Consider the following 15,356-nt stretch of genomic DNA (forward strand, 5'->3'; position numbering starts at 1 on the left):
GTCAAATTTTGTATTTGACAAGAGACTTATGAGATTCTTTAATGTCTTACCGTTAATTTTCTAAATTAAGCAAAATAGGCCGGAAGAAGCTCGATCAAGCTTCTTTTCCGGTTAAGAGGTGAAGTCCTCGCTCGGTTACGAATTCTCATAGCTTACTCATCGTTGGAAGAGACTTTATGAGAACAATAATACAATATTCAACTTGGGCAGATCATTATTCAAATTTAAACTTGATTAAAATGGAAATATTGTGTACAATTTTTTTAAAAAAATTCATACCGGAGGATTTAGATTTTAGTCATCAAAACATCAAATAAGTGAAAGAAAATTCCCCGGGCGTACATAAAGTGTGACAAAACGATTGCACTCAAGTTCTAACCATACATAGATTCAGGAATTAATCAACTGGACAAAGTCAAAGTATGTATTATAAAGATAAGAGTTTTGATACTTACAAAATAAATAAATAAAGAAAAGAGTTTTGATACTTACAAAAATAAAATAAAAAATAAGAAAGATAAGAGTTTTGAAAAGAAATTAGATAAGAGGATAGACTTGGGTAAGTTTGATAAAGGTATTGAAAAGTGCTTTTTTGTTTTTGGTTTAAAAGTATTTTTTGACATGATATAAAGATGAAAGTATTTTATTTTTATTTTTTTTGTGGGGTCTATATTTGAGAAAACATTTTATGTAGGGTTAAATTTTTAAAAAAAATTTACATATTTGGTTTTGTTTTCAAATAAATAAATATTAAACATGTTTATTTTGAAAAAACACAAGATGTAGAACTGTCTTCTTGTTTAAAAAAAAAAACACAAAAAAAGGAAAAAAAAAGTTTTTTTTTTTTAAAAAAAAAAAAATGAGTGGTCGTGTGGCCGTTCTTAGTGGGGTGACCATGAGATGGGTCGAAATGGACTGTCAATAGAAGTCTGAACAATGAAAATCTAGACAAATTAGCTTGTTCCCATCCGTTCGAAGGTAAGGAGTGAGACATCTAGGCAATTAGGGGTGCTAAAGAATTAAAGTTTTTATTATTTAAATAGTTTATAATAGGTTCTTGTATGCACAATGAAAAGATTTTAGTTGATTTCAAGTATAACAATCGGTCATTTATGGTTGTTACCTTGTAAATATTAGCTAATGTTTAGCTTTTAAATTTGAGGAAGTTACATTAGGAGAAAATTACATTTACTCCCTCAAACTTACACTCAAATTGCAATATCCCTTAAACTTTTACAACTTGCACCCCCCCCCCCCCCCCCCACCCAAAAAAAAAAAAAAAAAAAAACCTTTCACTTGAGCCCCCTTCATTATGATTTATTATTAAATTACACCAAAAAAAAAAAAAAAAAAAAAGAAAAGAAAAGAAAGAAAAGAATAACATGTCAAATAGTGTGAAAATACTATTATGTCCTTGGATTAAAAAAAAAAAAAAAAAACAAACAAACAAACTTTGCTGGCCATGGAACACGGCCAAGCGGATGAGACCAATGACAAGTTTTTTCTTTTCTTTTTTTTTGTAAATATACATATAAATTTTTTAATTTTTTTTTATCTGGTGGAGTTTTATGGTCATGTTTTAAAACTTCCGTCCGATTTGATAAAAAATCCTAACAACAGAGGGGACCAAGTAAAAGTTTGAAGAGTTAATTGCAATTTTTTAGAGTTTGGGAGGACATTATAATTTAGTTGTAGTTTAAGATAGATAAGTGTAGTGGTTCCTTGTATTAGTAAATGCTTTGGTTATTATGAAGAGAATTTTAGCTTCCTTTGCGTAACATGTTTACAAGAATCTTCTTTCTTATGGGATTAGGGTGTGACAATGTAAGTGGAAAAGATTAGATTCATATAGATATATAACTGGGTAAAAAATGTCAATTACAAATGTTTCAAAAAGGAACAAGATTGTAAGGTAAGTTAGTGTGGTGTCAAAATTCTCTGAGAGTTCTTCTAGCATGCCTGCAGTAATCGTATATGATCCATGGATAGGCTCACTAGGGCAGAATACACACGATCATTGAAGAATATGCCCATGCGAAAGACCAACAGACAGATTGTGCATCGGCGATGGCTCAAAAATCGTTGATCCACCAGCCTGACTCATGTGTTGCTCTATGATTAAATACCTTGCTCATCATAAATTGCTCCCTACAGCTGCTTCGTTTTGCTTCATTATCTTTTCCTGTAACTCCATACGCTTTGCAGTCCGGATGTCAAGTATGCTTGGTGGCATTGGTTTGAGGGAACCATGCAACTCAACTAGGTGTAACAACTCCTTTTTGGTCAAACTTTTCTTTTGAACAAGTTCATCAACCACGGCATCCATAAGCTTTCGGTTTTGCTGCAGAATCTGGTATGCAAAACAATGAATTGTGACTTTCTTCACATAAGGATATCAAAAGAATGTTTGGTGATGTGTGCTTCATTTACCTCTTTCGCACGTTCATAACACAAGTTGACAATCCGTGATGCCTCCAAATCAATCTCCTGAAAATTGATTGGCATTACAATGCATTAGGACTACAATTCATAGCCATGCCTCACTAAAAAGTAGAAACAAGGTTTTTCACCACCTGAACCAAGTATTAGAAATCTAAGGTTATTTAATAATTTTAAAGACATTTACACACCAGTCATTTAATAATTTTAAAGCAACTAGTGGGGCCATCAAATTCAAAAAAAAAAAAAAAAAAATTTACTGAAACCATGATTGATGCCAAAACTGAAAAACCTCAAGAAGAAATTGGAAGATAAAGAGAGAAACCATTACGTTAATTCGTTCTGCCACCCAGAAATCAGATAATCCATGATGTTTCTCAGAGAGGCCACCAAGAACAAAAGTCCGAGCTTCTGACCTAGCATTATCAGCTGTTTCAGCCCATATCGTACTCATCTGGAGTAATCAAAATGTGTTAATTACTAGATCAACTAAGACCATTGGATTTAGAACGAAAAAGTGAAAAATATATCTACAACATCTAGATCTTGATAAGCAATATATGAACCAGAAAAAATATTAGTGTACAAAATGTACCCTTCCTATGATGGATACATTTTCTGATTGATAGAAGCCATATATATATAACTTGAGAAGTTATTTTGAAAAACTGCTGGTTAACAAAGCTTTTGAGTTGTGATCCTCTACTTCTTGAATTGCACAGCCGTCACAACCAGAAGTGAGAATCAGGCTTAAAACTGTACTGAAAATACCATGCTTCAAAGAAAATTGCATTGCGAGAACTCTCAGAAATTTTATGATTGCAACACCATAGCAAAGACTCAACTCCTTACCAGAAAAAGGAGTTCCCAACACAACTCAACATAGCCCTCGATCCCAACTAGGGGTTAGCTACATTGGTCACTTTTCTTCAGCTCAAGAAATTTCAGGTTAATGTTTAAGATGCGACATTAACAGTTAAATCACTCCAAGAAAGTTCTGCTTGACAATGCACATAAAATATCCATGCTTCTTCACAGAATCACTAAGTATACTTGCACATGTTCCTTAAAGCATACACACATATACATAGCTATGTCGGAATGTTTAGGCAAGATGCAACGTTTGAAACACGCGTATCTGTGACCAATTGGTTTAGAAAATATAGCCAAACTGCAAAGGGAGGGGAAAAATCTTGATTTCACAGTGGACACTCATCAATAAGTTTCTTGATTAGATCATCCCATGCAATGACAAAAAAAATCATTCAAGTAAAACGAGACACCAGCATTATTCTCCAAAAATATGTTGTTGTAACCCCGAAGTTATATCTGCCAAAATATGAGCAACAGATATATCTATAAAACCACTTCCAAGTATCATAAGATACTTCCCAATAAAAAAAAAAATATTGTTGTCAACAGTTCCATTAGGATCCTCCCTATAGACATCAGCTCATACGTATCTTTAAGGAAACAAATCAGTTTTACATAGAAAGAGGTCCTTTAAAGCATCCAACTTAATTTCTTCCCTCCAAGGATTTTGAATCATTTGCATATGAACAGTTGAAGGTTTTCTTACCTGACCCTCACCATACCAAATCTCATCAGCAGCACGTGGTGCTAGTTGAACAGTTATATGGTCCAGGAGGGATTGCCGGCTGCATGGCATTAAGAAACAAGAGTGAAAAACAAAAGAAACACACACATATATATAGAACAATAAACATGATTTCTAATACAATTACTACAAGCAAGTGAAAAAAAAAAGAAGTATTGGAGGCAACAGACTCCTGTAAGTGCGCGCACACACATATATAACAACAAACATGATTTTCTAATACAATTACTACAAACAACCAAGTGAAAAAAAAAAAAAAAAAAAAAAAGAAAAAAAAAAAGGGGGTATTACTGGAGGCAACAGACTCCTGTAAGTGCACATCCCTTAAGGACAGTATGGTATTGATCACAGTAATATTATTATTGCTCACTAACTTCTAAAACATTTCCTAGTCCAAGAAAGGACTAAGGAAAACAAATGAACACATACGTGAGCATTCCTTCATTAAATTTAATCGGATCCATTTTCATTCGAACATAACCCAACTCCCTTCCAGCTCTAGGAGCTATTGTGACCTGCATCAGCACAATAAACTGTCAGTAATTTTCCAGTCATTGTTACACAAGTAAACAGGAAAATTCATCTGGAAGAGCAAGAACCAAATCAGGGATAATTGATGTGCAGCAATAAGAGCAAAAAAATTAATGGGTTAAATTTTAAGTTGATCAATCCAATGACAGTCCAGAATTCCAAAAGGTACAGAATATGATGCAAATTTCTCGGGGACAATTAGAGCTGCAACGGTTTAATATTCAATAAAGTTTAGGGCTTATGCAATTTTTTTTTTTCAAGTAATCGAGAATCATTAAAATCATAAGGCGTCTCCAAGTACATAGGAAGTATACAAGAAAAGCCACCTAACTAGTAGTGGCAAAAAGAACAAAAAAATATGAAAACTAATCACTAAAGGAAAAATAAAAGCAGTTATCCAAAGATACAATATGTTAGAAAAATAAAGGCTTATTCTCCTCCAAAGTCCTCTCACGGTTTTCAAAATTTCTATCATTCATTTCCTTCCAAAGACACCACAAAATGTACAAAGGCACCATTTCGACACAGCAAGACTTCGAGTGCTGCCAACAATCCACCAACAAGTATACAAATCGACTACTCGTCTAGGCATAACCTAAGACAACCCAAATCGACTAAAAAAAGCATTCTAAATGGCACAAGCAATCTCACAATGAAGCAGACGATGGTCCATGGACTCCCCATTCCTTTTAGATTTATTGGATTTGTTGCTAAAATATTGGTATTAAACACAAAACTCCCGGCAAATGACTAGTAACCCACGGAAAGGAAAGAATCGGTTACATTTTTCATAAAATCTCCTCTTCTATTTCTATATAGAAAGACTATATATATATATATATATATATCTTTATTTTATTTTGCAATTTCTTATTTTATATTTTAACTCAGCCTACCAATAAAAAAAGGCCACCCTCAAAGGAATCGTATTCTGCCTAACTACTTGTCAAGAAAAAAATAAGGCTTATATAATTTTTTTTTTTTTTTTGATAAGTAAGGCTTATATAAATGTCATGCAACACAACCTTCAACAGCCAATCATCTGTGATGCCCAAAAGCTTAAGCTACACACATAAAGTGCCTGTCATATTCTGACTGTCCTTTATATGAGTAGACATGTTCTTCACACATTAATATAAAAATTAGTCTAAAATGTACTTAAAAGTTCTCTCCAAGTTTTATTCCACACTTGTCTGATCATGTTTAACTTTTTACTTTAAAAACCACTAGGAGCTGCACCCAATAAATCAGTTTCTCCTAGTATTTTACAGTGATATGGTTTAACTCGAACACAACCATCCAAAACTCAACCCAAGACAGCCTCATACCAAAGTTTAGTTTTGGCTGTGTACTACTTCTTTGCCATTCTGCTCCATCCAGGATGATACTTTCAATCAAATCATTGCTGTTTCTATTGCTACCTTGGCCCAAGTCCTTTCCAACATTAGTTTTCTATTTTTACCAAGATTCTCCTATTCATATTCATCAGGAATGCTTAAAATATAAGCAGAAAAATGTGTTACATGTATTACGTATTCTCTAAATTTCAAGGAATTTCTTTGATTTTGCATATTTCTCCCTTTTTTTTTCTTTTTCTTTTTTTTAAAGTTGGGTCAACGAGAAATATCCAGAGAAGAAACTAGCAGTCGAGCCACAAGGAGGAACGAAGAACAGAGCACTGACTTGTTTAGAATTTATCATATCCTGAGCGAGTATATCAGACCTATTGGACTCTTTTACTATTTCTTTTTTAGCTTCAAACTGACTCTACTTTGATTCATTTTCTCAACTCAACTAAGGCTTAATCACAATCAAATTGGAGTCGGCTTTACAGACCCTTGCCAATAAATTGGGATTGGCTACATGTATCTTTTTCGTCATTCTATCCTATCTAAAATCATACTTTTCTGCTGCATTGTTATTAACATATCATTCTTCGTTAATTCTTCCCATATTCTAATAAGCCTCCATGTACCTCTTTTTTCACTTAGACACTTGCTGCTTTTCCGGTGCAGTTTTAGTTCAAGAGAACCAACATGTAGCACAACTTGTTAAGATTTTCATATGGACTACACATAAACAGCAACGAAATAAGGATAGATATCTACACTGACTGATGCAAAATTAATTCATAAGTGCCTAGAAGAATCTAAAACTGATATGAAAAAAGTTAAGTGGTAAACTGTAGAAAACTATTGTAGGTAAAGGAAACTTTGGTTGACAATGAAGTGGAGAAATTCAGAAGGTAATTTCCTTGTGTTTAATGTAGTGTATTTGGAGAGAAATGAATGCACACACTTTTGAGAGATGCAAATTACCGGTAATGAAGGAGTTTTTGTTCTTGACATCTCTTTATGATTGGACAGCAGCTACTACTTCGTACTCCTTTTTGAATGTGTAGCAGCCTTTCATGTTTCGAATTTTAGATGTTAAATTTGCTTTGGGTGTTCATGCAAGGGTGGCACACCTTAATGTGATTTTCTAGTTAAACTTATTAATTATCAAAAACAAAATTGTAACTCTATAGGTCTTAGTTTAAAATAAGACATTAATGGGTTCAACTCAGTTCCAATTCTGACCAAAAGAAAAGAGATGTAAACTAAAGCAGCTACACATAGCTATGCGAATTTATATGGCAGAAAAAAGTGAAAAGGATTGAGTTTAAGGACCATACAAACTCAATATTCTTAAGGTCAGGAAAGTTCACGGCTACAACAGCCATTGCTGCTTCATTAATTGCCACTTGCTTCCATGTCTCCAGGCTTCTCTCCTTTCTATCTAGCATTCCTCTTTCTTCTATTTGTGCAGCTTGTAACAAGTCATCAGTAGTAATCTGCACAAGAACAAAAGATCTTTATTGACACCACCGTGAAGTGTTCCAAAGGGGCAATTGTTAGAACACCAGGCCCTTTTGTTAGTGTAAAAAATTAAAAAACTAAAAGTATAAAAAAGTAAAATACTAAAGAAACCAGCTGCACTAGTATGAGCACATTAAAATTTTGTAAGTTTCTTATTGTGTGATAAGTCGGTTTCAATGAATGGTGACACGCATAGAAATTATATAAGCTCATATAATTAACTTTAATGCAAAATAAAATGGAATTTGAATTATAAAGCACAAGACATTGGGATACAAAATCTTTCAAGGTAATTTCCCTAGCATGGGCTACGAAGGCAGTTAATATTGGAGTGTTCTTGCTACATAACCATCAAATTCTTTACCATCTTTGCAGTTAAAAGTTGCATCCATAAAGTTTGCTTTCACATTTTTGTTTACACTACTACATTTTAAAAAAAAAATTAATTTCTGTGTAACTGCACTCAATGCCAAATGATATTATTTAAAAATTAAAAAGACTATTTAAAAATTAAAAAGACTTTTATAAAAGGAAAAAAAAAAAAGAAGAAGAAGAAGAAGAAAAGAAAAGAAAAAGAAAGAAAGAAGAAGGAAACCAAAGAAAGTTCAATATTTAGAAAAAGAGTACCTCGGTCCTTCCATCACGGATCATATTGATAGCAGCAACCTCAACTATGTTGGCTAGCTCTGCACCAACCATGCCATCAGTCATACTAGCAACAGCCATATAGTCCACATCTTCGGCCATTGGCTTCTTACGGGCATGAACCTACAACCAGGAAAATATAACAAATTGTAAAAATGTAAAAACTGGAAATTGATAGAAAAGTATTGAAAGGAGACTGCATGGCAATCGTGAAACACCATAAATACAGAATTCTAAATGTAAATGAAGATTCAGGTTAGGAACCAGTACCTTCAATATTTCAATACGACCTATAAGGCCAGGCTTAGGGATATATATTTTCCTATCAAACCGTCCAGGTCTCACAAGGGCTGGATCTAGAATATCTGGTCTATTCGTGGAAGCAATGGTGATCACTTCCCCTCTTCCTTCAAATCCATCCAAGCAGACAAGGAGCTGCAGCATAAACACAGCATTGAACATCAATTAACAAATAGAAGAACAGTACAAGATTTTTGAATTGAAATCCATGCTGTAGCCCACCTGATTAAGAGTAGCATCACGTTCTTGTCCACCAGAACCCTTAATCAGACCACGCTCCCTTCCAACAGCATCCAGTTCATCAATGAAGACAACAGATGGAGCCTGTGCAAAACAAAACAAAGATAACTACGTGTTAAAAATACGTTCAGCTCTGATAAGAACATTGCAAGCTGGGAACGTAGAAAAATGTCATGAGAAATGAGATAAAGAAAGAAGTGGCATCAGGAAAACATGTTGCTCTCTTCTTGAAAGCAGTAAAAGAAAATGAGGATTAAAAAAATATGTCAACATTTGATACCCAGTGATGCAAGAATATTACTGGCAATTGGATAACTCAAACCTATTATTGCAAAGAAGATTATTCCTCTCCCCCCCCCCCCCCCCCCCCCCCCCCCCCCCCCTCCCCAAAAAAAAAAAAAAAACATACGTTTTCCCTTGCTTCTTGGTAAAGTGCTCGGACACGAGAAGCACCGACACCAACATATATTTCCACAAACTGAGAGGCAGAAATTGAGAAGAAGTTAACGCCTGCTTCTCCAGCCACAGCTTTTGCCAGTAAAGTCTTCCCAACACCAGGGGGGCCACAAAGGAGTATGCCACCTGATTAAGAAACAAATTCTAGCTAAAATAAGTTATACACAAGCCACTGCAAGGGTAAATCTTTTACAACAAAAAACATACTACTTGAGAATTAAAAGATCTTTTGAAGTATGGTATGGCCAAGGACCAAACAGTGATGAAAATAGCATAATATTCATGTTTGTTTGTGTGTGTGAAAAAGATATATTCCGAATTGTGTCTGAGGCTTATATCACCAAGGTCCTTCTGAAAAGGGAAGAATAAAAAGGAAATGTGTGGTGAGAAACAACTAAAGAAAGTATATGAACGGTAGAAAAAATTCTTCCTTTTTTTCCCTTTCTATTTTTGACAAGTAATTGCAAATTCTTTAAAAAATGGAAAGGCGCAACCCAAGTGCACAAGGAGTATACAAAAGAGAAGCCAAGCTAATAGCGGAGAAGAGATCTAAGAAAAAATGAAAGTTCGAAATACTAAAATCTGAAACAGCAGCCCGAAGAAAAAGAGTCTAAAAGAATAAAGCCTTTACTTCCACTACGGTCCTCGTATGGTCTTCAAAGTTACGATCATTTCTTTCCCTCCATATACACCACATAAGGCAAGGCGGGATCATCTTCTAAACTGCATCAAGTTACAACCTACCCCTAGCACTTTCCAACAAGCAAAGAGATCTACCAACCTTTTAGGCATTACCCAAGCCAACCCTACACTCCTGAAGATAGTATTTCAAAGAGCACCTACAATCTCACAGCGAAGTAGAAGATGGTCCACTAACTCCCCATTCTTCTCACACGTGCAACACCACTCAACCACAATGATATGTCGTTTCCTTAAATTATCTATGATGAAGATCTTCCCTAAGGCAGCCAACCAAGCAAAGAAAGTCACTTTCAAGGGAGCCTTGTTCCGCCAAATACTCTTACAAGGGAAATGAGTGTTATCATAGGGACAAGAACATTATAGTAAGATCTTTCATCAAACAACCCTCTTCTAGAAGGAATCCAATGAAGCTTATCATCACCACCCCGTCTCACTTTAATGGAAAACAACAAAGTGAAGAGAGAGGTAAAGAGATCCATTTTCCAGTCGTGAGCAGCTCTGAGAATGTTAATATTCCACTAATGGGAAGTACTCATAATCATCCTCAAAGGGTCTCTCCAACCACAAGGGGAATGTTCATAAGTCCCAGATCAGAAATGAAATCGGAAAACTCCAACACAGCTGGACACATACAAGCTTCATCTGATCTCTCACTCGGAAAACGAGTCACATTGAAAACCCCACTGATACACCAGGGTAAGTCCCATCAACTTAGCAAACCAGCCAGTTCATCCCGCAAATACCTTCTATCATCGTTGGCATTTGGACCATAAACACCCACAAACACCCAAGCAAAATGATCCTCCTCGACATTTTTGAAAGAAATGGCCATTGAGAATTCAACAACGCACCCATCAATTTTCTCCACCACCCTCCTATTACACATAAGCAAAACACCATCAGACTCTCCCCGGAGTCTAAACAACACCAATCTACATGACTAAAAACCCAAAAGCTACGCACAACAGTAGGACATACTCTCCATTTTGGTCTCCTAGAAACATATAACATTTGCCTTCTATTCTCTAAGTAGATTTCAGATTCTAAGACGCTTCTCCCCATCATTCAAACCTCTTACGTTCCATGATGAAATTTTGGGCTTCATGAATGAACCAAGGAACCCATCCCCTTAACTTTGCTATGGCTTGAACAACCACTCGTAGAGTCAGAGTTGATAGAGCAAGATAACCTTTTCAACTCTCTAAGACTTCTGATGACTGATTTGGAATTGGAATAACACTCCTCCTGATTATGACTTGCTTCAATGGCTGTGAAGAACGCCAAAAATTGTCCTTCAAACCCTTCACAAGAAAGCCCAACTACATGCCGAATGACCTTCACCTTTTGCAAAACCCAACTATAAGCCAAAGGAGAGCAGCAGCTCAAAGGTTCACACACAAGGGGCTCATCCTTGGTAAAAAGAGCCAATTTCGAACCTATCACACCAATCTTACCTGCACCACACACATCCAACCCATCCAGATTAGAAGAATCTGCACCACCCAAACAGCTGGCTTCACCCACCCTTGCCTGTGATCCTATTACTTTCTTCTTAATCGACTGACCCATCTCATTGTCAAGCTGTGATGAATCCTTGTCTGATTCACAACCACCCAAACCCAAAAAATTATCCTCAATGGGAGGTTCAACTCCAGGTGCTAGCGTTCTGTCCATCTCTGATGAACGAAAAGAGAAAGGAATGCCATCCACAGACATAGGACGTACACAAGGATGCAACCCCTAAAAGCTAGTAACTAGTAACAATTGCATAAAAGAAAAATGTAATCTGAGGGAGGTGGAAATCAATAAATTTTTTTTTTGATAAGTAAGAAGGTGGAAATCAATAAAATTACTCCCACTTTGAGGTATAAACACTCAAGAGAAAAGCAAACTTGATATGAGGAAGCGGCTGGTTAATCGCTTCAAAAGCTTGAACCAGGTCTTTAATTAAAAACCCAGAAGACTATCAGTCAAGCTAGGCACCTGAAAAAACCTCATTACCTTGTTATCATTTTAGCTGCATGCAAACATAAGGCTTAAATTGCAATCCTAAAGGCATAGATCCCCAAGCATCCAGAAACAAGTTTTTAGGATAAGCACAAATAAACAGATGGAATGCAACTTCATTAAAATTAGGACCTTGCATGAAGAATGATGAAACTCTATGACAAGGAAATACCTAAAACAGCCATATGAAAAGATCTTAGAATTCAGACTGCATAGATGGATGAGTTATTGAGAGGTTGTCAAACTTACCGAGAAGGTATATGTAGCCACTTCTAGGACAAAATAAGAAAAATCTTTTCCTTTTTTTTTTATAAGTAATCAAAATATCATTAAAAGCGTAACGCGCTCCCATGCACACATGAAGTATACAAGAGCAACTACCTAACTAGTAGAGGCAAAAAGAACAAGAAAATTATGATAACTAAATCACTTAAGGAGAAACATAAGCAGTTGTCCAAAGATACAAAATGTTGAAAAATAAAGACTTAATCTCCTCCAAAGTTCTCTCTCTGTCCTCAAAACTCTTATCGTTTCTTTCCCTCCGCAGGAAATAAACGGTGACTAAATTCAGGTTGGAGAAGCTACGAATATGATAGGCAGGCCAAGGGGGGAGAAAAGGAAAAGGTAGATAAAAATAAATAAATAAATAACAATAAAAATTGCCCTATCTGAACCTAGGTGGCAAAAACACTTGTGTCACTAACCTCAAAATGAAATTAATCTCAAATAACAATAAGATCATTCATTGATCTCTTGACCAGTTTTAGCGCAAAGCAAGAATAAAGTTAGAATATCAGAGAGCAGAAGGGTAGGATAAACATATATATACTATGGTTTCTCATTGTACAACACCCAGATTTTCTCCATTCCAACCAAGTTTCCCTTCCACTCTGCAACTGGTATATATAAAAAATTGGTTTAATGCGCCTCAGAGTCATCAGGCCCATCAGGAATGGACTGACAAGGAAATTCTTCTTGTTAAAAGTTAAAGGGCTAAAATTTGACCTACAAAAGCATCTATACCCATAAGTCTGCTCTCAAGTGTTTTTGGATGAAAATCACTCCTCAGAACTAGGAGAAAAAGGAGTGATGATTCATCTGATCAAAATATGCCAAACAGACAATGTAACGTCATTAAAAGCACTCCTGTTCAAGCACTTGAAACCAAATAAGCAAAATTTATTAAACAAATAGAGATGCACCAATACTTCCTTCCAAACAAGTATCAGATGAATATTTCTTAGTTGAACTTCAAAAGGCACTAACAGTATCCCATTAACTAAGCAGCATAGCTTTGACAGAATCTAACCTGGTATTTTCACTCCTCTCCTCCGATACATTTCCCCGTGCGTGAAAAACTTCACAATCTCCTCAAGCTCGAGCCGTATCTTCCCAAGCCCCGCAACATCTGTAAACTTAACATCCACACCTCTCTCCAAATACTGCGGCAGCCTCTTATTCTGCGCTCGCCTAACACGAGCCCCCGACTTCATAAACTGCATAGCCATCTTCAAATACGGATTGTTCTCACCTTTCCCCTGCTCACCCTCCTCCTCATCCTCACCCTCACCCTCAAGCCCCTGCATCTCCCTCTCCAATTCCCTCATCTTCTTCCTCTCCTCCGCCTCCGCCTTCTGGATCTTCAACCTATCATCATAATCCTTCTTCTGCTTCCTATAACTAAGCACAACCGTCCAGTAGAATATCACGAAGAACACCAATCCGAGTGCAGTGGACACATTTGGATCCTGTGCCAACCTGCCCCACATATCGGCCATGTTCTCGTAGTTCTCCCTTGACTCCAGCAACGACTTCTCGTGCTTCTTCTTCATCAGCTCCCTCCTCCTCCTCTTCTCCTCCTCTTTCTTCTTCACCCTCATCGCCGTATCCATCATCTCTCTCTCCGTCCTCATCCTCTCCAGGTCCTCCTTCTTTTCCCTCTTCAGCTCCTCCCTAATCCTCCTCATCTCCATTGCTCTCTTCGACTCCTTCTTCGGCCTCATCAGCCCCAACATGAACTCCGGCACACTCGCCACTCCCACCAGAAACCCCAAGTACGGGGAAGGCAGCTCCGGCTTCTTCACCGGAGGCGTATACGCGTTGACGCACTGCGAATCGATATTCAATTCGTCCCAGGATTCCCAGAACCTCTGATTCCCATCCAGCGATGGCAAAACCGTCCTTAAAACCCTAGAATCTTCGAGAACCACCAGGACCGGTTCCGTCCGGTGCCGTAAACTATTACTACTCAGCTTGATTACATGCTTGAGCTTCCCCTCTCTCGTGAATTCCAACAGTTGGGTGTAGGGAATGCGGTTCGATATTATTGGGAGTCCCTGGGCCCAGGATTTGAGCTCCTCCGGAGTCAGGGCTTCAGGTTTTTTCGGCTTCGTTTTCTTGGACGAGCGCTTTTGTACGGCGGCGATAGCGGGTTGGGGGAGAGAGGCGGAGATGATTGTGAGGGTTGCGGAGAGGTTGAGGAGATTGAGCTGGGGTTGCTTCTTGGTTTTATTGTAATTATCATCATCGTCAGGGGATGGAGTGTGAATTTGGGAGGAAATTGAGGAGTAGACATGGAATGGCCTTGGGGGTTTAGGGATCTTGGATAGTGAAGAAGAGAAAGGAAGAAGGCATTGGCAAGCCATGGAGGTTTGTGCCTGAACGTTGAAGGAAATGGAAGTGTTCTTTATGATGCTACATTGTTGGGTGAAGAAGCTGAAGACGAGAGAGTGAGTGAGCGTGAGAGCATGGGCTTGTAGCTTGTTGAGCGATTGAAGAATGCAGCTGGAGAGCTTGTTCCGTGTAAAAGTTGAAGATAGAGAGCGAAGGGAGAGAGTTTCAGTGAGTATTTGTCACTTTGTTCGAAACGGCCTCGTTTCGAACTCTCTAACCGCACCGTCTGGTCGGAACAAGATCTCTTCCATATTTTAAAAAATAAAATAAAATAAATTCACATATGTATAATAGGCGTACCATTCAAAATTTATAAGGTCGGTATTTAATGTTTTAACTCTTCTAATTATACCCTTCATTATGGTTGAGGAGGTAACGGTTTATTTTTGAAGGGGTTTTTACCCCTCCTAGTGTTATTCTTACGGATGCCTCAAAGTCTCGGGAGGAGTTCAAGAGGTGCCGCAATGCAGCAAGGGTTTTAACGCAGAATGGGGAGTCCATCCCTGCTATAGTGACTGATAGGTGGAACCCTCCTCCCCACGGTGCTATAAAACTGAATTGGAATGAATTTTTTGGGGGCTAGAAGCATCCCTTTTCAATTGCAAGTGGCTCCCAAGATGGTTGAGACAATGGCGGCCTACTATGCAGTCCAGTTTTGTCGAGAGGTTGGCTTCTTTGATGTTATTCTTGAGGGTGATGCTAGTCAAGTGGTCCAAGAGATCAATCAGAATTCACCCAACTACATCACTGCTGGCCATTTTATTGAGAGTATTCAACAGGATCTTATTTTCTTTTGGGCTACAAAGTTTGTTCAAATGCCTAAAATTTGAAACAAAGTAGCTCTTCAGTTAGGAAGAGAGGCTATACATAATAAGGTTGAGTGTGTT

The 15,356-nt window shown here is 37.2% G+C and overlaps 1 protein-coding gene across 1 annotated transcript; it reads right to left on the reverse strand.

The window, feature by feature from the left end:
- Positions 1-1,829: 1,829 nt before the first annotated feature.
- LOC133863529 (probable inactive ATP-dependent zinc metalloprotease FTSHI 2, chloroplastic) lies at positions 1,830-14,625 on the reverse strand. The gene is made up of 11 exons (XM_062299504.1): positions 13,106-14,625; positions 9,041-9,213; positions 8,614-8,715; positions 8,362-8,526; positions 8,074-8,214; positions 7,263-7,421; positions 4,487-4,572; positions 4,019-4,097; positions 2,771-2,893; positions 2,431-2,487; positions 1,830-2,350 (listed from the first exon to the last, which is right to left on the reverse strand). Exons 1-11 carry the CDS (start codon positions 14,439-14,441, stop codon positions 2,135-2,137), a joined length of 2,637 nt encoding a protein of 878 aa, XP_062155488.1. The 5' UTR covers positions 14,442-14,625; the 3' UTR covers positions 1,830-2,134.
- Between the last annotated feature and the right edge of the window lie 731 nt (positions 14,626-15,356).

This window comes from Alnus glutinosa, chromosome 3 (genome assembly GCF_958979055.1).
Source record: "Alnus glutinosa chromosome 3, dhAlnGlut1.1, whole genome shotgun sequence".
In the NCBI taxonomy this organism is placed as follows: domain Eukaryota; kingdom Viridiplantae; phylum Streptophyta; class Magnoliopsida; order Fagales; family Betulaceae; genus Alnus; species Alnus glutinosa.

Bases quoted from the DNA above. Each gene is read 5' to 3' on its own strand.
- LOC133863529 (XM_062299504.1), bottom strand. From the start codon at position 14,441: ATGGCTTGCCAATGCCTTCTTCCTTTCTCTTCTTCACTATCCAAGATC. The intron at 8,527-8,613 runs GTGGGCTACAGC...TTTATGCTGCAG, and splicing joins GTGATGCTACTCTTAATCAG to CTCCTTGTCTGCTTGGATGG. The intron at 2,894-4,018 runs GTAAGAAAACCT...TGATTACTCCAG, and splicing joins TTTGGTATGGTGAGGGTCAG to ATGAGTACGATATGGGCTGA.